The following is a 25778-nucleotide window of genomic DNA, read 5'->3' as shown; positions in this document are numbered from 1 at the left end:
TCAAAACTCGCTACCAGATTAACAGTGAGCACACCACATAAATTTAAAGGACTCTTAATTACTCATCCCTATTCCCTTAGCAACCTAAACTGAACTAAGAACTCAGTAATATTAAGTGAATACAGCAGTCCAGCAGCAAGATAGGGGGGGGGGGGGGGGCTTCCAGTTGTTTCCACTGATTATCACATATAAGATTTATTTATTTATTTATTTTTATCAGTTGGTGAGAAGTTGTATTTGTTCTGCCGGTGCCAAGAACTCCTAGTTCTCACGAATCTAATCTCTGGAGGCTAGAGTGGCAAACCTAGAGGAGCTGAGACAATCAGACAGGTATATAGAGGAGACCTTCAGGAACATGGTAGTCAAGTTCCAACTCCAGTCTGGCAGTCCTGGTGCTGCCTTGGAGGAAGAAGGTCACTTGTTTGGTGTAGCAGAATGTGATTCTGTAGCAAGAATCTGCTCTTCAGGTAATGCATTATCTTCTCGCACTGAGGAGTCTCCCAGGGCTAGTGCCTAGGAGGGAAAGATTAGGTCGCCCATCATAGTTGGTGATTCGATTATTAGGAATGTAGGTAGCTGGTAGATGTGAGGATCATTTAGTAACTTGCCTGCCTGGTGCGAAGGTGGCGGACCTCACACATCAACTAGATAGGATTTTAGGCAGTGCTGGGGAGGAGCAGGCTCTTGTGGTATATGTGGGCACCAATGACATAGGGGCCAATGCAATACAGTGCGCTCAGCCGAGCTCACTGTTTAACCCGCTGTCGGACGCAGATTAAATAGGTGCTAATGCAATAGGGGGATTAGCGCCTATTTAACATGCGTCCGCAGGTGAATGAGTTAGCGCTCATCACACGCAAATGCATGTGAATGAAGCTATTACTCATTCACTCCATATGCAAAAAGATACATGTGCTCCTGGAGCAGGCGTTAATAGCTGAGCGTATTGAAAAGAAGTACAGAAAAGCAGAAAAAACTGCTTTTCTGTACTTTTTTTTAAAGTAATAAAATAACTCGGCAGACCGAGTTATGAAGACAGATGCTGGTAAACTCGGCGTCAGTTTTCATAACCGGCTGTCTGCCAGTAATGAAAATGGCCGCCGATTAAACTCTGCCGCTAACTGGCAGCCACGGCAGGTCGCATTAGCAAGGAGGCACTAAGGTCGCACAAGTGACGCTAGCGCCTCCTTCCTAGTGCGACCCCCTAATTTACATATTGCATGGCACCCCCCCCTTGCGGGCGCCATGCGTGCATTAAAGCGGGTGCTGAAAAGTCAGCGCCTGCTTTCCACGAAGATTATTGCATTGGCCCCATAGGAAGGTGAAAGAGGGAGGTTCTGGAAGCCAAATTTAGGCTCTTTGGTAGAAAGTTGGAATCCAGAATTTCCAGGGTAGCATTTCTGAAATGCTCCCTGTTACACGCACAGGTTTCCAGAGGCAGGCAGAGTTCTAGAGTTTCAATATATGGATGAGACAATGGTGCCAGGAAGAGGGATTCAGTTTTGTTAACTTTTGGGGACAGCAGAGTCTGTTCTGAAGGGACAAGCTCCACCTTAACCAGAGTGGAACCAGGTTGCTGGCACTAACTTTTTAAAAAGGAGAGCGAGCAGCATTTAAACTAAAACAAGGGGGAAAGCGACAGTTACTCAGCAGCACATGGTTCGGAGGGAGGTATCTTCAGAAGTGTTAAGCGCCAGGCCATTCTTTATGACGCTTATGTCCAGGGTTACAAGAACACTTAGATTTTTGAAGAAAGCATAATTTTTTATTGATCAATATAAGTATTCTTGGGAGATGCTGATGCCATGCCTCTGACAAACAGACCACCAGCATCTCATCGTATACATGAATTGATTCTTCTTTTATACAATATAGTACTGGGTTAGAAAATTCTAGAGTGCGTGACTACCCAGAATAATTTACATTGGTTGTCATGTCAACAGCATGATGTGATTATCCCTAAACTGCCCTGATTACTTCTCCCAGGTGGGGCCCATTTACCATCACTCTTTGGATAGTCTTTTGTTCTGTTAAAATCTTGCTGGTCAGGGCAATTAACACATCTGTGGCTGTGTTTATAGAAACCCCTGAGAGAGAGTGCCTCTATTGTGACAGTATAGCCTGAACTTCCCTCCGTTGCCTTCTCCTTTTTATGACCCTATAATTAGGCATCATACCATGGCTCCAGCTTCAACTGCCTGTCCAAGTGTCCTGGGAATTCCTGCAAGTCAGCTCAATAACAGGCCGATACAGTAAAGTGCGGCCGTGGTTACCCTGCTTCTAACCCGCTTTCTTCTCAAAATTTGGCCGCGTTAGTCCTACCTGCGATTCACTATCCCTTTTAACCCATCCTTACCGCCTCTTTAAATCTAAAGGTAACCCTTTCCACCTGCGGCATGTATATTAGATGTAAACTATCGGATTAGCTATTCCCTCCCATACAGTAACGCGCGCCCCGATTATCACTTTTTAAACCTGCAGTTTTGCCGTGCGTTTAACCTGCTAATTTACCGCCTACCCCTACCCCTGCGTTAGTGTGGAGCGTCAGGCAAGCCGAGACGAAATTTCACGGGCCACCGAGCAGCCCCAGCCAGCCCCGCTTCACTGCCTGACCCCCTAACTCGCCGGGACAAGACCGAAGTGAATCTGGCAAACTTTCCGCCAGCCCCCGCTCACCTGCCCTGGCCGCGTCCATCTCCCGCGCTGACAGCTCCGGAGCAGCCCCAGTCCTCTCTCCCCTCCTCCCGGGGACAGCTGGCGGCGAGAGCGGCTTCAGCAGCCCGGGGCGGAGCGGGCACTCCCCATGGCTCCCTATTCTCTAAAACATAATGAGTGCACGCCGTGACCTGAGCACCCGGCTGTTGTCGGTTAAAATGATCGTACTCCTTCCATTTATCCTGTATGTACGATTTGAACCCTTCATCATAATATAATTTTGCCGGGAATCGCCAGCGTTTACACCCTCCTGTACTATTCAAGCCCGTAAAGTCTGCCCAAACAGGGGCATGATCCGAAATGGCCAAACGCCGTATGTCAGAGCCAGTTACCTTTTGAAAAGTATGTGGAACTAGCTAGGAGATAATCAATACATGATTGTGACCCGTGGGCTCGGGAAATATGGGTGAAATTGAGGTCAGTAGGGTGAAGCAGCCTCCAAACATCAGTTAGGTCTAAAAACTTGCACAGGAAAGGGAGACCTCTCACAGAGTCTAGTCTTGAGGTCTGCCTCCGGGGGTTGCCAGTCCACGGACGGGTCAATTACCGCATTGAAGTCTCCCCCCCCCATTATGAGTGGAAGATGTGAGTAATCTTGGAGAATTTGCAGTACCCTGTCGTAAAAGGCGGGAGAATACGTGTTAGGGGCATATATATTTCCCAGCAACAGGCGTTTCCCGTATATCTCAATTTCCAAGAACAGGTACCTGCCCTCTGGGTGTAGCATTGAGTGATGCAAATGAAAGGGTATCAACTTGTGTAGGAGTATGGCCACTCCTGCTTTATTGGAAGAGGCAGAAGCATAAAAGGATTTCCCCACCCATTGTTTAGTCAGCTTTTCATGTTCTGAGTCAGTGGTTCTCGTCTCCTGCAACATGGCAATGTGTACTTTATATCGCCATAGGGCTTGTAGAATCTTGTAACGTTTGTACCACAGACATTCCAGGTGCAAAATCGTACATCACAGATCATCCAAACCAATATTGTATATAGACTCGAATGGGTGGCGACCCCCAGCTTAGACCCCCACCCATGAGAGTATTATTCACGGTAACAGTAGAAAGTGCAAGAACTTTGTATACAGCAGGGGAGAAGAAAAACAACCAATAAGGGCTGAATAACACAGTCTGGGTAAAACAAATAAGCATGGGTGTAGCTTGCTTATTGCGGCGGTTACTTCCCCTACTACCCGTAACTAATCAAGCTTGATATTTCACTTGGTTGCAGCTCCATCACTGCTCTCTACATTAATGGTGGGGGTGGAAGGGAAATAGAACCAAAGAGCTAAGAGAAACAGATAAGTATGAGAAAAAAAATGTGTGAAGCTTGCTGGGCAGACTGGATGGGCCGTTTGGTCTTCTTCTGCCGTCATTTCTATGTTTCTATGTTTCTATGAAAGCGAGCAAAAAAGAAAAGGAGAGGCTGAAGGGCCCCGAAGCCAAGGAGGCGCCCCCGGCTATAGACCCTGCAGATCCAACGGGAGCCGACATCGCGGCCACTGTAATAGCAGCGTTGGAGGGGCAGTTCTTGCAGCTTTCCTTCCAGATCACCGGCATCAGCTCGCAGCTCTCCGAAATTCATTCTCAAATTCAAGCAGCAGAGAGCAGAATATCGGAGGTAGAAAACAAAATGGAGGTGCAGGGATAGGACTTGCAGAGCATCAAGAAAACCCAGGAGGCATTTCAAAGCAAGCTTGACGATCTGGAAAACAGATTGCGCCGGAACAACTTACGGCTCATAGGCATACCTGAAAGCATCGCAGAATCTGAACTTGGTACTAGGCTCAAATCCTGGCTAACCCTGCCCCTGAAACTGGGCAGCCAACACGGCCCACTGCACATCGAGAGGGCCCACAGGCTAGGTCCTCCACTTACAGGGGGAACCTCCAACAACAGACACAGAGCAGTCAACCTCAAGGTCCTTAACTTTGCCCTCAAGGTGAAGATTTTGAGGGCATATCGTCAACTATCTGACCTGACCTTTGAAGGTACTAAAGTGCTCCTGTTCCAAGATTACTCAGCTTCAGTGGCGGCGCTAAGGAAAGCTTTTGCTCCAACATGCTCTCAGTTAGCGAAACTAAAAATAGGGGCCACTTTGCTATTTCCAGCCAAACTCCGCCTCACCTACAATGGACAGACTCATGTCTTCACTGAGGCCTCAGCGGCACAGGCTTTTATCCAAGGAATACCTTCAGGCTAAGTGGCATTTACATGGTTTTCCATATTGAATTCTCATTGGCAACAAGGATTCTTCACATTGGGAGAAATTTCACGTGGCCGCTTTGAGCATGGTTCACTGCTGGATGGAACATTCTGAATGATTTCTTTATGTGAGAGGGTCCTGTATGTGATATTGTGCATTGACTTTCTGAAGTATCTCATCTCTGCTACGTGCTGGAATGCGGCCAACACCCAGACCCATTAGCTGATTGGTCTAATATATTCCCAAATCAGAAGCCCTGCACTTATCTAGAAATAACACTCTCAGTATGTTCTGATTGGTCAGTATGGAAGGTATAAAAGGTTCTACACATTACTGGAACTTTGAGTGACTTGGTAATTATACATCTGTATGGACCTGTCGCTCCCTGGAACAAACTTATCTGTACTTTGTTCCAGTATCTGTCTCTATTCCCTTTGTCTCTGTCTTTCCCTAATAAAGTCTCAAAGTTAACTATTACAGCTGTGTTTTCCTTTAGAATAAACAGTCCTCACAGTCCCCCAGCTTAGGTGTGATGGGGGTCACGGGGACCAACCTCTGGTTTGTTTTTTGTGGCTTTCTACACCTTCATGGGGGATATATAGAGGGGTATGCACTGAAAGGGACCGGTGTTTCTAAGTTTCTATTGGTTCATGAAATATGATTTCCCCGTGCCAGCGATTCTTCACCAAATATAAAGGAAAATGGGGTATCCAGGGTAATTTAGCATAACCAACTGTGATAAGAGATCTGAAAGGACTTTACACTGTGGACAGGTGGGGATCTCACCAGTTTATCTTGGAGAGCTTGAAGGGACAACAATATGAAGTAGTATTGTTTTTGAAATGGTTTTTAGAGAAAGGTAAGAAATACTAATGCACAAAAAAATATGCTAACATTTTAGTAATTGGCAGTATCTTTCCGCAGTATAGCTGATGCTTAATCCTTGCTTGGTAAACTTTCTCTTGCTCATCATGTAGTAAATGAGTATTCTGGCAGGGTGGATTCCTTCCCTCTGCCTCACTTTTCTGACCACCCAATAGTTCGTTCTCCAGCCTTATTATCGTAGACAGGAATGTGGACAAGCATCTGCTTCCACAGCCAACAGCCCTGTTGCTTATTTGGCCAACTGTCAAGGCTCTGTACTTCGTAGAGCATCTGGCTATCTCCCCGGAGACCGTCTCTGCCGTCAGCTGTGGGACAGGAAGCCCAACCGGAGAGCAGTGGCTGCACGTGAATAATTTCCATCCGCTGCCTATGTGCGCGTCCGAATCGATAAGCATCGGACCTTGCATGGATGTTGTGTGGCATCCTTCAGTAGCCTCACGTTCTGCTCAAGAGTAGAGTATTCAAAGAATAGAGTTTGCAGCTGAGGCTGTACAGTTAGTAAAACAAACGTTACTGGGGGCTATCCAGATTCAGCCAGATCACGCTGTGGAGGAGGTAACTGAGCACACCGGAGTGACCAGGGTGAGAGGACTCATGGACCCCTGGCCCTTAGGAGTGTGAGGGCAGTGGGCTTGAGGACGAGCTGCTGTTTTGGGTTAAAGTTGCATGGTATCCCTTTGAAAAGCGTCTGTGTTTTTAATGTTTCTAGTCAGCACATGATTTTATGCACCAGGACGGATTGAATTAAACAGAACTGATTTTTGTATCTGTAATATGATTCCTCAAGTAGGAAGCCTTGATTTTAAATCATTGATTTCAATCCATTTTTCCCTACTTTATTAAACAAGGTATATAATTAGTTTAATTATAACCAGTAAAACATGCCGTTTCTAATTAAACAGAGCCTTTACCAGTGGTTCTTTAAGGGGGGGCTGGATGCCAAAACCTTTCTCCCCCCCCCCCCCCCCCCCCCCAGATACGCTCCTACCCTTGCATGGTTTGAACGTCACAGTGTCCAAACGTCTGCTGCAGCTGCCGGCTGGGAAAGTTCAAACTGCAACCCAGACTAGACTCACTCAGTATAATATATGTCACCAGTGAATAATCATAAATAGAAATACTGTGTAGCGGGGCACAATTCAATTAGTAGAGTTCAGACTGACAGCTGGAGAAAGGTGCTCGTGGTACCACCAGCACCACCTCCTCCCTATACCTTAAAGGGAATATTGCTTACACTCAGTTTGCTCCTTTTGTTTTTTCTTCTTATGTTTATTTTAGGCAAAGATACATCTTAATATTTTCAGATCTATTAACTACAGAATGTATTAGAAAACGGAGTGAGATTATAATCTAGATAATTAACTTTTTGATGTGGTTCCTGGAATTGAATTCAACACACACAATGACATGTTCAATTATTTTTGTATTAAGCAAAACAACCTTAAAAAGATTTCTGTACTTCTGTGCACACATGTAAGGATACACAGCAGAGCTGAGGCCAGAGGCTATTCACAAAGTAGAGCTGCTAGTTGGGGAAACTATTTTGCTTTTTGTGAACGCTGGCCCAGTGGCTTAGTGGCAGATGCTGTCCAATGACATGTGGACGGACCTGGGTTTGATTCCTGGATCGGGGATGGTGGTCATCATGCAGTGGCAATACCTAGTGGCCAAATTTAGGGGCCCCCAGCCAAGGGGGGCCACTGTGATGACTGGGACAAGTGAGCTGGGAGAGGATATAAAGTGGGATCCTCTGGTACCAGATTCCAGCCCTGCTTCTGACTGAACTGGAAGCCAAGAGCAGCAGGAACAAATTGCTGGGTCAAAACAGAGTCCCTAATTGAAATACTGAGCTACAGTAAGAATTGGCGAGGACCAGCTCAGCTAGGTTCCAGGTTTAATCTTAATGAGGTGAACGATGGCATCTTGAGCAAGAGCTAAGTCTGCTTTCACGACTGTGATTCCATGCCTGCAGTTTGCCAGTCTGTTATACACAATAGCCAAATCCGCCACAAAAGCAAATTCAGTGTAGCATGTGATCTGTTGTGTCACGGACTTCAACTCCGTTGCCTTCAAAAGTTAGATGACTGTTTTCATATAGGATTTAACTTTTAACTCAAGATTTTGACACATTCCTGGATTCCATGTTTTTTGTAATGTGAGATTGATTATTATATCTTTGGACTTTAACATTGTGTATTAATTACATATTTACATATTTAGTTTTAAGTGAAGTTTACTTTTCAAAGGCAAGAGTGCTGAACTTAAGAAAAACTGACCTTTATTAAGATGGGGGAGTAGCGCAAAGCGGCATTAAATATATGGGATAAGCTAGGGGAAGTAGAAGAATATTTAGCAAAACTAAAAGGAGACATTGTAAGGGCAACAAAGCCTTTTTTTTTAATGGAAAGTAAAAGGCAAAAACAGGTCATTTGGCTTTCTAAAAAATTTGCTGAAAGGGGGCAAAAGGTTAGCATTTATAAACTACAAGAGATAGAGAAAGGCAGGCAAAAATATCTGGAAAAACTAAGAGAAGCTGGGAAAGTAGTCTGGAGAGCAAGGGGGGTAAATGGAAGAAGAAAAAGATCCTACATTAAAATAGTGGGACAAGGGGAAGGAGAGAGGAACTTTCTTTTATATCTGCTAAACATCGAAGGTAAAATTTACCACTGGAACCGGAGGCAGAGGAGAACTTACCCCGACGGAGCCCGGCCACTTCCAGGAGTGACGTCACCGAGAGGTCTTTAAAAATGGACTATTTACGTCGCACAGTCAACATAGGAGCGCACGTCGCCCAAGCCGCGCGGCTTTGACCAACTACAAGAATTTGTTCCTTCTCTCTTGCTTGTTTCCGATCTCCTTTCCCAAGTAAGTAAGTAAATACAAGCAAAGCTTAAGTTTTTCTGAACCTTTTGGTGATTGGTAGTAATTCAGAGATTTGTAATTTCAAATACTTTCTTCTCTCTCTCCAAACCTCCACTCTGAGAGAAGTAAGGCAGTTCATAAGATTGTGGAGAGGTGGTCAGGATCTGAGGGCTATCTTTGTTTTTATTTTTCCTTTGAACATCATTTGATATGCCACATACAAAAAGGAAAGCAAAGATCAGGGAGGTTATTACTTCATCTCCCTTATCTGAGCCTACCCAACCCCAGATCCAGGCATTCTTTTCACCAGTACCTAATAAGCAACCGGTGAATAGGGCCATTGAAGGACTGGGCATGGAGCGGGTGTCCAGCCTTCCGGCCAAAATGTCTCTTAGTCCCAGCGCCCCCAACTCCTCCTCCTCCACCTCCACTAATTGCTTCCGACTCTTTAATTATTCTAAGGAAAGGATTGGAGAAGGAACCTTGGTTAAGGAAGGGCAACAACAATCTAGCATTCTAAGTGACACGTCTCTGCAGTTAGAGAAACCTGTGGAAGTTACAATGGACTCCATCTGGTCAGCTATTAAAGCACTTGAATTAGCAATTGTTAAATTAACAAATATAACAGAAGTAGCTAATCAGCGAGTTACTAATATTGAGTCTGCTGTGATAAAAATAGAAGGAGAAAAGAAACAACTAGAAGAAAGAGTAAATAAGATGGAAAACCGTTATCAAAGATTCACAAAAACAGAGATACTCTACGATAAAAGATTTGAAGCAATTGAAAATACTTTGAAATATCTCAATTTGAGAGTTTTGAACTTTCCCAGACAGGATTTAATTTCTCCGTTGGAAATGTTTAAAGAATATCTTACTTATATTCTACAGATGCCTCAAGAATCTTTTCCACCTATCTCCAAAATATATTATATTCCATCTAAAGGAAATAAAACAACTTTGGATGATAAACCAGAGGAGTACCAATTAAATCTCACCGCAGTTTTAGAATCTACTGCAGAAACTATTATTACTACTAGGGCAACTTTGCATATAACATTTGTGTTTGCAACTGATAGAGATGCTATTTTCCACCTCTACATGAGGAAAAGATTGGAAAAATTTCATGGGGCCCCTATTTGGATATATCCTGATCTTTCCAGATTAACACAACTAAGAAGGAGGCAGTTTCTTGCCTTGAAATTGAAAAAATGGGGGGGAAAATGATTTTGAAATTCCCATGTAGATGTGAGATAATGCATCAAAATCAGAAAATTATCTTTTTTGAAGTCCCACAATTAAGAATGTTTTTGAATTCGTTACCTCAAGCGTCCTTAGTCGCGGAAAATGTGGCAAGTAAATAGAAACATTTAGGTCTTAATCTTATTTTTCAGTTGTTTATTGGATAGTCCATGATTATCTATAACCACTTTTTTTTTTTGTTTCCTTACTTCTCGAGGATTACCTCATTCAAAATTTTCTTCTTAAATACAGATCATTACTGAAATAGTTGTTGAAAGAACTTATTCCTGTATTTAAAATATCTGTAAAATCTTTTGAATTTGTATTTTAAAATTGGAAAATAAAAAAAAAAATAGTGGGGCAAGACTTTAATGTTACTGGTAGGAGAAGGTGCAAAAATGGAATTGGAAGACTCCGAAGTGAAGGGAGGCTGGGAATGTGTGCACTCTGACGAGAAAGCAGAATTGCTTACAGAATATTTAAGTGTTCCCTGAGAAAGCGCTTGCAATAGGAGCAGGGAAAACTTCCACAAATAGAAATGGAAGTGAGAGAGACCTCAAACAATTTTCAGAAGTCTGTGTTCGGGAGGAGATAGCAAAACTAAAAATAGATAAAGCAATGGGGCCGGATGGGATTTAACAGAGGGATTTAAGGGAGTTCTGGCAGCTCCGTGGTCTGCCCTTTTCAATGCTGCTTTAGAGTCAGGACTGGCACCAAAGGATTGGAGACAGGCAGAGGTGGTTTCTCTTTACAATAGCGGAAGTAAGGAGGAATCTGAAAACTACAGGCTGGTTAGACTGCGGACAGTGGCGAGTAGATAAATTGAATTGCTGCTAAAAACGGGATCCTGCAGGTTCCAGAATCCAGTGGATTATAGGATCCCAGTCCTCAGATCTCACCAGATGTCAATCTAATCAATTTCCTCAACTGAGTAACCAAAGAGATAGATCGGGGGAGCGCAGAAGATAAGACCTTTGACGTGGTTCTGCATAGAAGACTTATAACCTGAGCGCCCTAGATTTGGGCCCTAGAGTAAATGACTGGGTTAGAAACTGGTTGAGTGGGAGATGACAAAGGGTAGTGGTAAACAGAGTTCAGGCCAAGGAAAAGGATATTACCAGTGGTGCACTGCAGGAATCTGTCCTCACCCTGGTTTAACATTTTCCCAAGCGATAATTGTGGAAGGATTATTGGGAAAGATTTGCCTGTTTTTTGGATGACACCAAAATCTGCAATAGGTTAGACACGCTGCAGAGTGTGGGAAAGATGAGAAGGGATTATATTTAACAATGACCTCTCCATGGAGAATTTATACTCCTGCACCTACACTAGACAGGACCTCCTGGAGATTCCATCACTACAAGCCGCACGTGGCAGAGGGCCTTTCCAACATCTGCTCCAACACTATGGAATTCCCTTTCTGCATCCGTATGGAGCTTACAGCAGCAGAATAAGAACCCATTGTGCACGCGAACACCTACATAACGAGCAGTCCTTTACCTTTTCCAGGCTCGTGCAACTTGATATATCAGCTTTTTACCAGCCGTTTGCCTGTGATTGTCTGTAGTTTGCATTGTACCTGTATAAATAATATGTATATTTTACTATGCCACGTCCCAGAGTAATATTTTTAAATAAATACTGATGTTTGAGGAACAGCCTGGAGTCTGACATTTTAAGATTTAATGACAAAAATGAAGGGTCATGCATCTGTGGTGTTCGGCTCCCTTGGGGGTTTTCCCGTGTAGGGGTGAAGTTCTATGCACAAAACAGGAATGGGATCTGGAGGGGATCATATCTGATGATCTTTAAGATGATCAATTAGGGGGGTAAAGGATGGCAAAAGCCAGAAGATTGCGTAGGTGCTTAGGGAAAGGAGCCGTCAGGAAGAAGGCGCTATTGCGTCTGTATTTTTGCCTTACCGTGTGTAATTCTGAAGCTCGCACCTTCAAAAGGACACAAGCCAAATTCTGTTCAGAGGACGGCTACTAAAATGGGCAAGGGTCTTCATAATGAAGCGTATGTGGGCAGACTTAAACATATCTACCCTGGAGTAAAGGAGGGAGAGGGAGAATAGATAAGTAGAAGGTGGGCCTCTTTCAACAGGGAGGAGCTCTGGCATGAGGGATGATGGGGTGAAGGTGAAAGCGGGGTAGACTCAGGAGCAATCAAGGAAATATTTCTTCCCAAACAGCGTGATGGATGCATGGGACAGGCTCCCTGTGGTGCTGGAGGTAAGGACGGTATCTGAATTCAAGCATAGAAGATCTCTGAGGGAGAGAAAGGGAGTGGATGGGCCATAGGCTCTTTTATCTAGCATCAGCTTTTGATGTTTGATTTCCGCCCACTCTGTTCTTCACAATCCCACCATTAAGAAGTACAAGCAATTAGTCACCTGATTTCTCAGCTAATCTAGAACCTGATCTACTGGCAAAGAAAAAAAAAATTATTTGAATGTTGCAGTAAGGATAATGAACAAAGAATAGGGATCCTGGGTGGTGCTTGATTTTTATTTTATTTTTTTGTCCTTTCTAGCCATTTTATATAGAATTTATTCATCTGAATTAGAGTACCGACCTGGCAGGATAGGGTAAGGTGCGTTTTGAGGAAGTTTCTTGCTGCACAGGGCTTATAAGAGCAAGGCTTACATTCCTTGGGAATAGTTTATTGAAATACATTTCCGTATTTTTGATCAACGGAAGAATTTGCATGCTATGCAGCAGGCTGCTTGCCCTATGCTTTATTAAATATCTGTCAATTATAAATATCAAGGTTTTACATTAATGTCAAGATACTACATCAGGAATTCATAGAATATATGACTTTATCCAAGGGTATTTAATACTTAATGCATTTGTGTCATTTTTCTTTTGAGATATATTGACAGCTTTTATTAAGTGTTTGATAGGGAGATTTCATTTCCACCCAGGGACTGCCAAGCCAAAATGCTCCTGAATGAGCGCGCTGGAGCTCACGGCTGTGCTTTTACACCTTTGAACCACAGGTTTCCTTTCCCTTTCATCTTGAAATAGTGAGAGGCATTGCTGCAAATGGATCATTCTACGTATCTAACTGGAAAATATATATGGGAAACTTTGCATATTTGTTTAGTTGGAAGTGGAAAAATATCCAGAAAACTTAGGTGCCAGCCAAAAAATGTTATTAGCCAAGGGGGTTTTTTTTCCCCCCTCTTTTGCTTTTTTTTTAAAATTTTGAAGTGTTTTGTTTTGCTTTCATTTTTGGTCTGTTTATTTTTATTTTTGCTGCTTTTCCTTTATTTTGACTCTTTTTTTTGCTCTCCCCCCTGCACGGTCTCCTCCCTCCCTCTTGGCGCACACTAATACAGGGCCTGAAGGATCCGGGCACAGTGCCCTGGCAGCAGCAGATTCTCAGGGGGGGTTCCAGACATTAGTGGCTGCACTGTGGCTCGGGCCCCCTGACCTTAATACCTGCGATGACGGCAGCATTTCTTGCACTGGGCCCCTTGACAGCAGCGGTGCCCTTGCCCCCGGCCCCGGTGTCAGGCGCTGGATTTTAGGTGACCCGATGCCCGGGTTGTTCTCGGTCTCAATACAGTTGCCATGTGACAGGAGGGAGGTGATGCCTTAGTCAAATTCAATTCTTCAGAATACGACCCGCATTCTGTATTTTGTGAGTGCAGTGGCTGCCGTCCCTCCCTCCCACGTTGCACCTCTGTTCCGCCCTTCGTTGCATCCCTCCTGCGGGCTTTTCGTGTATCCTACAGAGAAGGCCTCAGGCGTGTGAGCAAAGTGCCCACTCAGTGAGCGAGGCTATAGTTGCCGCTACCTCTTATAGTAAAGTCAGGGATGCTCCTTTACAGCGATTAGCTGAGCAGGCGTGGAGGGGAGCTCCACAGAAGCGAGCGGAGGACGTACTATGGAGAGGGTTTCCAACTTGTTGCCACTAGTCTGTGGCCCTAAATATCTGCTTAAAACATAAAAAGAAATTAAACACGAGTAAGCTTTGCACCACGGCGAGTATATTTTTGGTTGAATTTCCAAGGTCTGGCCAGGGCTGTCATTTTACACTACCTTTTATTTTATTTCTGAACACAGAGAAAGAAGGGGGGATGGTGATGGCGGAGACAGGGACCGTATCTGAGTTCAAGAAAGCATGGGACGATACCTTGAAATCTTTGGCTTAGTGTGTGTGGTGGCAGTGAAAAAGGAAAATAGAAAGATAGGAATTATGTGGGAAGGAATACAGAACTGAGCATGTCAAAATGCCTTTGAATACATCCATGGTGCACCTGCACCTTGAGTATTGTGCGCCGTTCTGGTCGACCCATCTCAAGAGACATAGAAAGGGCTGGAAAAACTCCCTTAAGAAGAGATAATAAGCAGATTAGAGCTCTTTAGCTTGGAAAAGAGACAACTGAGAGGGGATATAATTGAGATTTATAAAATCATGAATATGGCATGGCTATTTACCTTTTTCAAATAAAACTAGGACTAGGGGGAGCTCCATGAAACTAGCAACTGGCAGATTTAAAACAGCGGAAGTATTTTTTTCATTCAGCGCACAATCAAGGTATGGAATCTGTTGCCAGAGGATCTGGTCAAGGTGACTAACATAGTGGGGTCACAAGGCAGCTGGACAAGTTCGCTGAAGGCCAAGTCCATAAACAGTAACCAGGTAGACTTGGGAAAGCCAGCGCTTCTCCCTGGGAGAGACAAATAGGTCAGCTACTGGGGATCTGCCAGGTACTTGTGACCTGGACTGGCCACTCATGGAGACAGAATGCTGGGCTCAGTGGACCTTGGTATGACCCATGAGGGCACCACTCTTACAGAACAAGCATAAGGGATCTTTGAAGAAGCGATAGGGATTGTAGATCGTAGAGCTGAGCAGTTGTGGATGGGCAGACTAGATAAGCCGTATGGTGTTTTTTCTGTTGCATTGTTTCTATGATTCTGTGCCCACTTCCCATAGCTTTTATTACAATTACAAAAATTTGGTGGTGGGGGAAGGTGATGTAATATCTTTAAGAAAAGATACAACCCTGAAACAAAAAAAAAAAAAAACACAACTGCAAATTCTGTGCCATCTTGCTGGTTGGTTAGTACTTTATTTAAAAAGCATTTGTTACCCGCCCTTCCTACATTCAGGGCAGAGTACATTAAAAACACAAAAAAATTGGAGAGAAAAACATAAAATCAAAAAGTTAAAGTAACAGATTGATAAGGACACGTTACAAAAAACGAATCAAAACACCTAGGCACATAGCCAATACCTCTGTCACAGGGATGACTCATGGAGGGACTGAGGCAGACTATGAGAGTCATGCTCGGGACACCAGGGAACTATAAATTGCTTAAATTTGGGAATGCTTTTTGTTAAAGAGAGAGGTCTTTAGTGCTTTAAAAAAAAAAAAAAATTCTCTCGCGAAGGCATCTGGCCTCTTTTGGTAAGCTGTTCCTAGGAGAGGACCTGCTGAAAAGGCTCACTTGCTGGTTTCGTCGAGACGGGTCAGTTTTGGGGAAGGAACATTGAGCAATGTTAGGCTTGCTGATCCAAGAGACTGGGAAGGGGCGTGGATCTTGAGTACAGAGGAGATCTGTTAACGGTTAGTCGTGGAACCCAGACAGAAGACCGCTTACCTTGTCTCGTAGAGACGCTGGGATGCTGGCATGGTCGAGGAACCGGGTCCAGGCAAATGGTAGTGGCTCAACCAAGGTGATAATCCAGAGGCAGGCAGAGGAGTCCAAAGGCAGTCCGGGTCGAGGCAGGCAGCAAGCAACAGGAACCAAAGCAACAATCCAGAGGCAGGCAGAGGAGTCCAAAGGCAGTCCGGGTCGAGGCAGGCAGCAAGCAACAGGAACCAAAGCAACAATCCAGAGGCAGGCAGAGGAGTCCAAAGGCAGTCCGGGTCGAGGCAGGCAGCAAGCAACAGGAACCAAAGCAACAATCCAGAGGCAGGCAGAGGAGTCCAAAGGCAGTCCGGGTCGAGGCAGGCAGCAAGCAGCAGGAAACACCAGGCAGAATCCCTGAACACTACTCGTGGCCGAAGCAGCGCAGCAGTGAAGAAGTTCCCTTTAAAGAGGGCAAGCCTTCCCGTGCTGAGCAGAACTTCCGCCGGCAGCTGACGTCAAAAGAGGGCGTGGTCAAGCCCTGATTCACGCGGTGCCGCGCTGGCACGGAAGCCAGTGTCGGGGAGGAACGCCGGCTCCATCGGGAGCTCCCCTGCAGGTAACAAGATCCAGGGGGAATGGATATTGTGAATAGCTGAGTGCATAATCAGGGCAAGTTTGTGTTGTATGCCGTATGAAATTGGGAGCCAGTGTAATGATTCAAGAACAGGAGTAATGTGCTCATGAATGGGAGTGCTGGTTAAAAGTCTTGCTGCTGAATTTTGTGTTATCTGTAAAGGACGAATGACATATATGGGGAGTTACAGTAATCTATACTGTAAAATAGGATTGATTGAAGAACAGAATGAAAATCAGAGTGCTCAAGAAAGGGGTTTAAGGTGATGGAGAAAATGCAGCTTGCGAAATGGTCACGCAGAGAGAGAGAGAGAGAGGGGTATATGGTGACTCCTAAATTACAGACGGTTTGAGAAATGGTAATAGCGTGGGTTTCAAATGAGAAACTAGTACGTGTGTTTTTAACAGGAAAATGTGATAGAGTAATGATGTCAGGTTTTCAGACACGAAGAGCTAATTTGTTATGGTGAAGCCATTTTTCTGTGGTTGTAAGACACAGGGTGAGAAATGATTCAGTTGAGATCCATGTTTCATTTAAAGGCAAAAATAATTGAATGTCGTCAGCGTAAAGTTTGTAATGGACTCCAGGGCCGGCCAGCGTGCGGAATAACGGTGTTAAGTAGACATTAAATAGGGCACAAAAGGGACAGATCCTTGAGGTACCCCAGAACTGAGGAAAGTCCAGGAAGAAGTAGAGGAATCAGTATGGACTTGTTGAGACATGTTGGCAAGGTACGAAGAGAACCAGGACAGAACAGAACCAGTTATACCAAGAGAGGGCAACCTAGAGAGTAAGGTAAGATGATCCGCGGTGTCGAATGCCGAATTTATGTCAAAGAGACATAAAAGGAAAGCCGAACCCTGATCTACATCGATCTACGTGCTATACAGCGCAGGGTCAGCGTGACGTAGAGTAGGACTCTTCTGAATGTATGTTTATTTGCTGTGTTAGATTTGTAAGTTTGCTCCTCAGCACTAGGATTCTTGAGTTATACTAATCCTGTTATAGTGGGACTTGTTGATGCTAAATTCTTTTTTTTTTTTTAAATACGCATTCACTTGTGGGGTGGCTGTGCGGTTACGGATCAAGAGTGGGTTCTGCGTGGGCTGGCTTGTTTTTCTTCCTGCTCCCAGGCTTCAGCTTAGCTCTGGTGGGGGGGGGGGGGGGAAGGAACAAAAGATGTGCACACGGTGATTATTTTTTTTTTCAGGATCATGGAACTGTGATCACGGAGAAATCATTTTCCCCCCATGCCGAGCGCCGGTAATCGATCTGATGAACTATGATTTGCTTAGGCTTTAGAATTCTCTGACTCCCATGGGGGAAATTGACAGTTTCCAGTAAATGTCTTGATCTCGGTGGGTTGGCTGGTGCACACCCCAGTCGTGTCCAAGGGTGTGACGTAAAGACGGCCTCAGATTAGCGTGGGACTGTCCTTTAATCCCCCGTGTGCCGTGAAGCCTGTAGAGGCTGGTGCTCTACCACGGTGCCAGTAGATGGCATTAGTGCCACAGTAATGAGACCTGTTCTAAATATGGAAGCCAGGGACTCAAGATAACATTTTACATCTATATGCTGTGACAGTTTTCAGTAGGAATGTTTTGTTTAAAGAAAATACATATCTATAGATATTTCCTTTTTTCTTCAGTGTGACAGGGGCTAGCATGCCCTAATAGTCAAAATAAGCTCCTCGAGCTCTCTTGTTACTTGAAGCATTAGGCTTGATGAATGGCAGTAGATATCTGTATATAGGCATCGATATATTTCCATTCATCTATCCTAATGATTGTATGTGTGTGTGCATGTACATATTAATCTGTGCTGATGCCCTGAATTTCCATGGTCAACAGGAAAACCCAGGATGTCATATATTTTGGTTTGGCGATAAAGCGTTGTTAAAGCAGAACGCATGGTCTTAGCCCGGTGCTTTGTAAGTGGATAGCGGGTACAACTTGCATTATTTCTGTAGGCAGAAGGCAGCCTGCCTGGGTGCTGGGTTTATTGTGCCAGCAGCTCGTGCGGAAATGTTTAGTAGGGCAAACGATGAAAATTCAGTTTTCATAAGAAGGGAAGGGCTCGTTTGTCACGTAGGAAAGGGGTTCAGAGCTGGAAATCGGTTAACGCATCGGAGTCGCTACTTCGCATCGTCGAGGTTAATACTCCAAGGCTTTGTGTGGTTAACTTTTGGAGGTAGCCGTCCAACAGCCAAGATTTGGATGTTTCCCTTCTCCAAGCCGAGATTTCTCAGGCGCCCGACCCATTGAGGCAGGGTCGGAGGCGTTTGAGGAGCCAGTGAGTGCACGCATTGAGTGTTGTCTGACCATGTTACGTGCGTACGTCTGCCTGGAGAAATTATCCAGCTAAAGCTACATCCCTAACTTATTTGCAGTGAACTCAACCGCAGACTTGGGGGCATAATTCCCAGTGAAAATCTGGATCAAGTTATGCACAATACCTGGGTAACTTGCCGCTTACTGGCTCTCTGAATATCGATCTCTCTGAGTCTATATATTTATATGTAGGACTGGAACATATACTGTTCATGTCTCACTTTCTTTATTAGCAAATTCTGAAAGGTCAGGAATGAATCGGGGGAAGGTGGAATCTTGCTATTTACAATACTTAACTTTTTTAAAATGTCCTCTTTGCTCCTTTGTTTGTTTGGGGCGTTTTTTTGGTGTGTTTACCTTTAAAATCCTATGTGGGTTTGATATTGAAAGGCAGACATAATCCTTAAACTTTGCAGGATTGTTGGCAAGGGCCAAGGGGGGGGTTGCGTGTGTATTTGGAGAGGTCCGGTGTGCTCGTGATCCGGGCTGTTGGCTGTAGTTTTATGGCACCAATGTAGAGTGTCTTGGCGCATTAGCAGCTGGCACTGACAGTGGAACAAATACAGTGCTGATATGCATAATTGGTGGAATATGTAAAGCAGTAGCCTGGGACTTTTGTACACCTCAAGCCAAGTAGTATGTTTTGTGTCTGGTGGTGGGAGATGAGATGCAAGGGCTCTCCCAGTAAGTGAAATCCACTTACTGGGAGCCCTTACTGAGTCACTTTTGTATTCCCCACCCTCTATTACCCAGATTTGTTGAGAAGTTTTCTAGCATCATTATACAGCAGTGTTTGAATTTTTGCACAGTATCTATCAAGATGATAAGCAGAAAACAGGGCGTGGATAAAGAAAACACAACCTAGTGACACCACTGGGCATGGGGTGGCCAGGCTGGTACCAGCAGGCTGCAATTCTCCAGCAGCCCTTGTGCTGGTTAATCCCATCCAGCAAGGTCACAGGACCGTAGGAGGCCAAATGGGCAAGACCCTGACTCGTTTTGGTAGCTGTTTAGATTATAGAACGTGGCAATCAAACACATGGGGTAGGATGACGGCTGGTGGTAATTGGATTAAGGTTGGGTCTCTGTATGCTTATCCACCGGGGTGGCAGAGAACAAAAGAGAAAGATGACAAAAACTGGCTTGGATAAGAAGTGGTATCTTCTGTGGCTGGCAGCTGGGAGATAAGCTTGCAGGGTGGAAAGGAATAATTCGGCAGGCTGCATGGCTGGCTGGTCTTTTTCTGCTGTCATTTACTATGTGTTACCCCCATCAGGGGCCAGTCTGGCCCTGCTCTAGTTATAGTCCTAAACATGATAACTTAGATCAATGCACATTGGCAATTGTTAAAAAAAAATAATAATAAAGTGGAAAACTTAGCTTTTAATGTAGATGAAAGTGTTTTACGTGGAGTTTGACTTTGCTTGATGCAAGGCACCGCCACACTGAGAAACTAACTTTAAGCAGGTGATCTCAGGCAGCGTGGTGGGTTTGTTTTGTGCCAGCATTGCATCCATGTCCTATGCATTATCTAGGCATCGGGGTGCGGGGATGATTTTATAGCCTCCCACATTGGTGAAAAGTCTGCGGGCTGTGCACTTTGCACTTGTTTTCTAAGAGAAGGTGCACGCCTACCTTTCCCTTTGAAAATTATCCCAGAAAAATTGCCCCCACACGTTTTACAGCTGCTAGCTTGTGTGTAGCTTTTTTTTTTTTTCCCCAGGAAAAATTATGCATATTCAACAAAGTGTGCACATCAGGAGCTTGAAAATCACAGAAGTGGTGTCCCCTTTCATTCATGTGTGAGGCATCTTTGTTTAGAAACGTTCACTTCATCTGTGTTATATATAATTCTCCTGTCCTCAGGATGGTGCATTTTGAGAAGAGAAATTCTGCCTGCATGTACTCTGCTACGAGCAGTATCAGGCAGTCCACTTAGCTGAAAGAAATTAAAAAAAAAAAAAAATAGCATGGCAATACAGAAATAAATAATTTTAATAGATTGGGCCTTTGCAAACCTGTGCTGGTGACCCCCATGGCCAGTCTCCCCATTAGAGATCCAGTGTATGCAAGTTTTATCTCCTGCATACTTACTGTAGGTCTCCTAAGAACCCGACTGACAAGAAGGGTCACCAGAGCAGTTTTTGGGGAAACTCTGACCCGAAACCCTGTCGATCAGTGGCTGGAGATAGCCTGGTACCTGAAATGTTTCTCTCCTTTTGTTTTTTTCGCTGGAACGGAAGTGTTGTAGTAGTAAATATATAATTTAAAAAAAAAACCGTTGTGGTAACAGCTGGAAACATTATAAATTACAAACCCCTGCATGATTCTGTATGAATTGATCTGAAAAAAAAAAAAATCAATTGAAATTTAAATGACTGTATCATCTCTCCATTGTACATTCAGCGTTCAGACAATAGAATTGTGAATCTTGAAGAATTTCACGTCTAGTCCTTTTCTAAAGCTTCTAGAAGGAGGAAAGAGAATGCATGGGAGCTTAACACCCAATCGGCAGCCCTTTGTAATGGGTAATCTGCCTAAAATTGCACGCTGAGCGCCGGGTGGTTTTTTTTGTTTTCTAATTGATTTACGGTTTGAGCTACTTTTACCTCATCCCCCACTGTCCTGCACACAGTGCCAGCGAGTACATTACGCTGAGAGATGATAAATTACCTCGCACTTGTGATGCTAATGCATCGGGAGTGAAGACAGCGTAGGACCGGGAGCTCCATGCATTAACAGTGGCACAGCCGTGTACCTAAGCCTGGAGCCAGCCCAGGCCCTGGCGGAAATTTCGCTAATGGTGCCCAAGTGGAAACCCGAAGGAGCGAAATTTTAGGGCTGCGCAGCACGTTTTAATCTGGGCTTGATTAGCCGGGCACAAAAATTATTTCTTTTTCAAGTAGTCGGACTGCCTCGGCTCGGAAGGCTGCGTTTATTTGCTGCCGTGTTGCACGCCAACTCTCCGGCTTGGGCGCGCGAGGGACGTGCTCGTTTTTGTTTCAGCAAAAACTTAAAGGAAATCTTTTTATTTTTTTTTATTTTTTTTTTACCTTTTATTTGCTAAATACTGAAAGGAGGATGATTTACAGATCACTTTTTAAGTTATGAAAATGTTATCAGTTTTACTACCAGTTACCTTTGAGATCATTTCATCTTTGCTTCCTGTTAAATGAAGTTAGGACGTACAGCGGTTTCTGTGCGCGCTGCCCTAATGAGCTCTGCTGCAGCGCAGAATTGCGGGTAATAGGGGGGGGAAGGGGGTAGTTCGAGACTCCGTCTGCTAGCAGAGCCTGAGCCGACGTCCATCCCCGGTGCGTGGGCACGGCCGCTGTTGTAAGGGGTGGCCCTTTCCGCCTTGACTGCTCGAGTCACATAGGGGACTGAGTTCGCACTACTGTGAAACCTTCAGATTTTGCTAGGTCCCGATAGCACGTGGTTCTGAAATGAGGACAGCGTGCTACCTTGCCTAGAGTCAGATTCCACCTAAATTTTATATTTTTGTGGTGTCTGTGGGTTCCAGTCTCGAAATATGAAGAAGCAGATTTATGGCGGCTGCTGGGCACAACAAATTAAGTTGACAGTGATGTATGAGAGCATAATAGCATGATGATCCCTCTGTAGTGCGGCTGTACGCCTCCTGCTTCATTTGGCTCTTGTTAGGATCTGTTAGGCAGCTAAATAATGAAATTCTGTTGACTGATTTCTGTTTTTTCCTCCTCTTCTTTTTCTCCTTGGCTCTTCTGAAACTCTGAATTCCCAGAGTCATCCTAATGCCAACAAACTGCCCTTGAAGGAATCGTTCACTTATGATGACTACAGGTTGGTGTTCCGAGCAGGCGTTTTTTTTTTTTTTAATTTCTTTTTTTAAAAGTGGTTTTGATGCCTTGAAAAGTAAGTGGACTGCTTTAGAACGAAGCAAACCCTGCTGTGACGGCGCAAATCGTCAATTTACAATTCTATACTGATAAGCTTTTCAGAAGTTTCCTAATAAGCAGAAAGGGTGAGGATCAGAGCCTTTCCATAGCATCCTGGGAACTGCTCTTAGTTTCATATTGGGGGGGGGGGGGGGGTGTGGAGTGAGAAATGCAGAAACAGAGAGAACTGCCCATGTTCTCGATCCCTTGCAGTACTGCCGATATCAGCTGATCATTAGCTTTCCATTTGCTTTCCTGCTGTTAAGGACCCTGCCCCGGACATGTCCCCCTTTCCACCTGTGCTCGGAGGCCAATGTATACACGCAGCGATACCCTCCGCCAGGAAATACGTCCTTATGTTACTCCTGCTCCCCATTTACAAACCTCGCATCGTGACTCTTTCTGCTGAAAAATGGTTTTCTGTTGTGCATTATTCCGGACCCATCGGGTATTTGACTTGACTTCGTACTTCCCCATCACTCCTCTGCTCCGGAGCGGTGTTTCTCACCCCAGTCCTCCGGGCACATCCAGCCAGTCAGGCTATCAGGATATCCACAATGAATGTGCACGAGAGAGATTTACCTGCACTGCTTTGACTGTATTCAGATCTATTTTGTGCACATTCATTGTGGATATCCTGAAAACCCGACTGGCTTGGATGTGCCCCAAGGACTGCTCTAGAGTGTACATATTTAAGTCCTTAACATTAATCTTTTTCCGTATTCATAGACTTCCCTGAGTTTCTGTATCCCACGTGCATTACTATCTTTTTTTTTGTTGTTGTTGGATGAGCTGTCATGGTGTTGACGGGTCCTCAGGATTTCTGTTTTTTTTTTTTTGTTTTGTTTTGTTTTTTTTAAATCCCTTCTTTATTCCAACCTTTTTAGCCTGTTCACCTTGTTTCAGGCCTGGGCCCCAGATGATATCCCTGCTCCTCTGGTCCGTATGCAATGTCTCTAGAGAAACCATGATCATCACCAGTCCCAGGACTGCTGCCTTTGGACAAGCTCAGTTTAGTGCAGTGCTTCTTTGGGTCGCAGACCCTGTTTGAGAAACCGGTGAAAGCTATTGATCTCCTTCCCAGAAAAATGCATATAAACACATACATACACGATTTTGGTTTTGTACCTGGTTTTATGGGTCTCTTGTGAAGCCCGTCCATGACCTCCAGGTTCAGAGCCCCTGGTTTAGCATCACCCTCAGCCAGTTTCTAACCTAGTTTACCACCCACGAACTTACTCTCTTGGCTGTCCAGCTATAGTCTCCTGGATGGGGCAGTGCCAAAGGTCTGTACATGACAGACTAGAACATAATTAGTGTTTGGGAGAGAGGCAGAATTGATATGGCATTTAAATGGTAGGATTTTAAAGAACTTATCTAGCAGGTGTTGCGAGTATTATGCACCTTGGAATTACATGGGTGACTGATTTCATTCTTTTTCAATGCCATAGTTCTGGCAAACTCGGGAATCTCACAGTGGGCTACATTGTTTCTGTTGATCTGGATGGGAAGGGCTTTTCCTGCAATTGTTAAATAAGGGGCCAAATGGGATTTGGCAAACTTTTTGGTTTGGTTGGGCCCGGCTCAGCTGGGGATGCTGCGGAGGGCCCCGTTCAGTCCTTGGGGGGGGGGAAGGGAGTCATAGGTTCGGTGCTATAGCAGTCTTTAGGGTCCCAGAGGGAGCGCCCCCCCCCCCCCCCCCCCCCCCCCGATGCACGGTCCCTGGCCCAGGGCTGTTGCTGCAGCGACTGGACTAAAGGCGATATAAAGTGAGGTGAAAAATGCCAATAAAGGGTTCACGGGGCTGGACCCCAGACCTGGTTCCGATTGAGCCAGAAGGAGCGAGTGAAAGCAGCCTGAGACTTTTATCCCAGGTTTCTTGCTTTGCACATCCCAGAATCCATATTTTAATGACTTGTAGAAGCGGGCCTGACTAGCCAGTGAATGCTAGGCCTGGGATCAGGCGCACAAGGCTATTTTCATCTCACTTTAGATCTCCTCTCATTTTTGCTTTAGTCCAGTCGCTGCAGCAAAACTGTCAGCCAGGGGCCGTGCATCAGGGGGTCCCAGCAATCGTCCGCCCTAAAGATGATTACTGCCCCGTACCTATGACTCCCTCCACCCCCAGGACTGAACAGGACCTCCACAGCATCCCCAGCAGAGCTTGGTCCCTACCAAAAAAAAAAAACCAAAAGCCTGCCAAATCTCATTCATCTCCTTATTTAACAATTGTGGGGAAGAATGGTAATGCCTGTGTATTAAAAAAAATAATAATAATAAAATAAAAAATTGTGCTTTTCTTACTTCCTGTTAATTACAGAAGTCAAAACTAGTCTGAATTGTGGATTCATGCTGCAAACTTCACACCAGCTAGTGTTGTGTTCATAGATTTCCTCTTTAATCCAATCTGTTTCAGCTGAGAAGGGATTGATTTTTAGATGCTTGCTTGGCAGGGATTTTCATGGTAAATGAAAATCCTAAAATACAAAATTAATAATAAAGGTATGCAAGGTCGACTGAGTAAAGAATGAAAAAAAAAATCTTTATTAGATTTGTGGCAACTTGGTTGCAAAAAGTAAGAGCTGATGGTCTGTTAAATGTGTGGGTTTTTTTGTTTGTTTTTTATTCACTGTTCTAGATGGGCGGTTTCCTCGGTTATGACCCGACAGAACCAGATTCCAACCGAGGATGGCTCCCGGGTTACTCTGGCTTTGATTCCTCTGTGGGACATGTGTAATCACACCAATGGACTGGTACGGCTTTCTACTGTGGCATCGCTTCAGCAGCCTTTAACTCCCCAAACCAGCTGACCTTTTCTATTACACCTGCGAGCACTACTGCTGGGGAATATAATTGAGGCCGGCTACCCCCCAAGAGGAAGTTGCGTCATACCTTGTCCCACCACTGCTTCCTGCAGCCAGCCATTCTGCCCAGGTCTTGCAAAGAAGGCCTGCTTCTGATCTCCCAAGGGAGAAGGGGGGAAAAAGTCACCACTGCAGACTGGGAGATGTGGCAGTGGTGTGCTGTCTTGAACCCCATTCAGAGCAGTGGTCATCCAGCTGCACGGTTTCTGAAAAGAACAACCTGAAAGTTGAGATTGAAGGGGCTACCTATTAGTGTAATTTTAGGTCTGTTGGAGACGAGGGGTGCTTGTGCTGCCTGGAGACTCTCTATCCTGTAGTGTAGGGTTACCCAACCCAGTCCTGGTTTTCTGGATAGCCTCAGTGAATATACATAAGAGAGGTTTGCAGTCACTGGGTCTCCACCCGATATACATATCATGGATTTCAGGGAAAAGACTGTGACCCCCATTGCTTTAGGGTAAAGTTAGACTTGTCATTGCCTCAGAAGCCACTGTTCATTTCCCCTATGAGGAAAGGCTAAAGAGGTTAGGGCTGTT

General features: G+C 44.7%; 1 protein-coding gene across 2 annotated transcripts in view; it reads left to right on the top strand.

The window, feature by feature from the left end:
* The window catches only part of SETD3 (SET domain containing 3, actin histidine methyltransferase), a 182043-nt gene that overhangs the window by 110691 nt on the left and 45574 nt on the right, over positions 1 to 25778 (top strand). For both annotated transcript variants that reach the window (XM_029597913.1, XM_029597912.1), the window contains exons 7-8: positions 22225 to 22283; positions 25017 to 25131. In XM_029597913.1, coding sequence (XP_029453773.1) covers positions 22225 to 22283; positions 25017 to 25131 — 174 coding nt within the window. The remainder of the gene's footprint in view (positions 1 to 22224; positions 22284 to 25016; positions 25132 to 25778) is intronic.

This window comes from Rhinatrema bivittatum, chromosome 4, assembly GCF_901001135.1.
Source record: "Rhinatrema bivittatum chromosome 4, aRhiBiv1.1, whole genome shotgun sequence".
Lineage (NCBI taxonomy): Eukaryota > Metazoa > Chordata > Amphibia > Gymnophiona > Rhinatrematidae > Rhinatrema > Rhinatrema bivittatum.
This window is presented reverse-complemented; position numbering and strand designations above follow the sequence as displayed.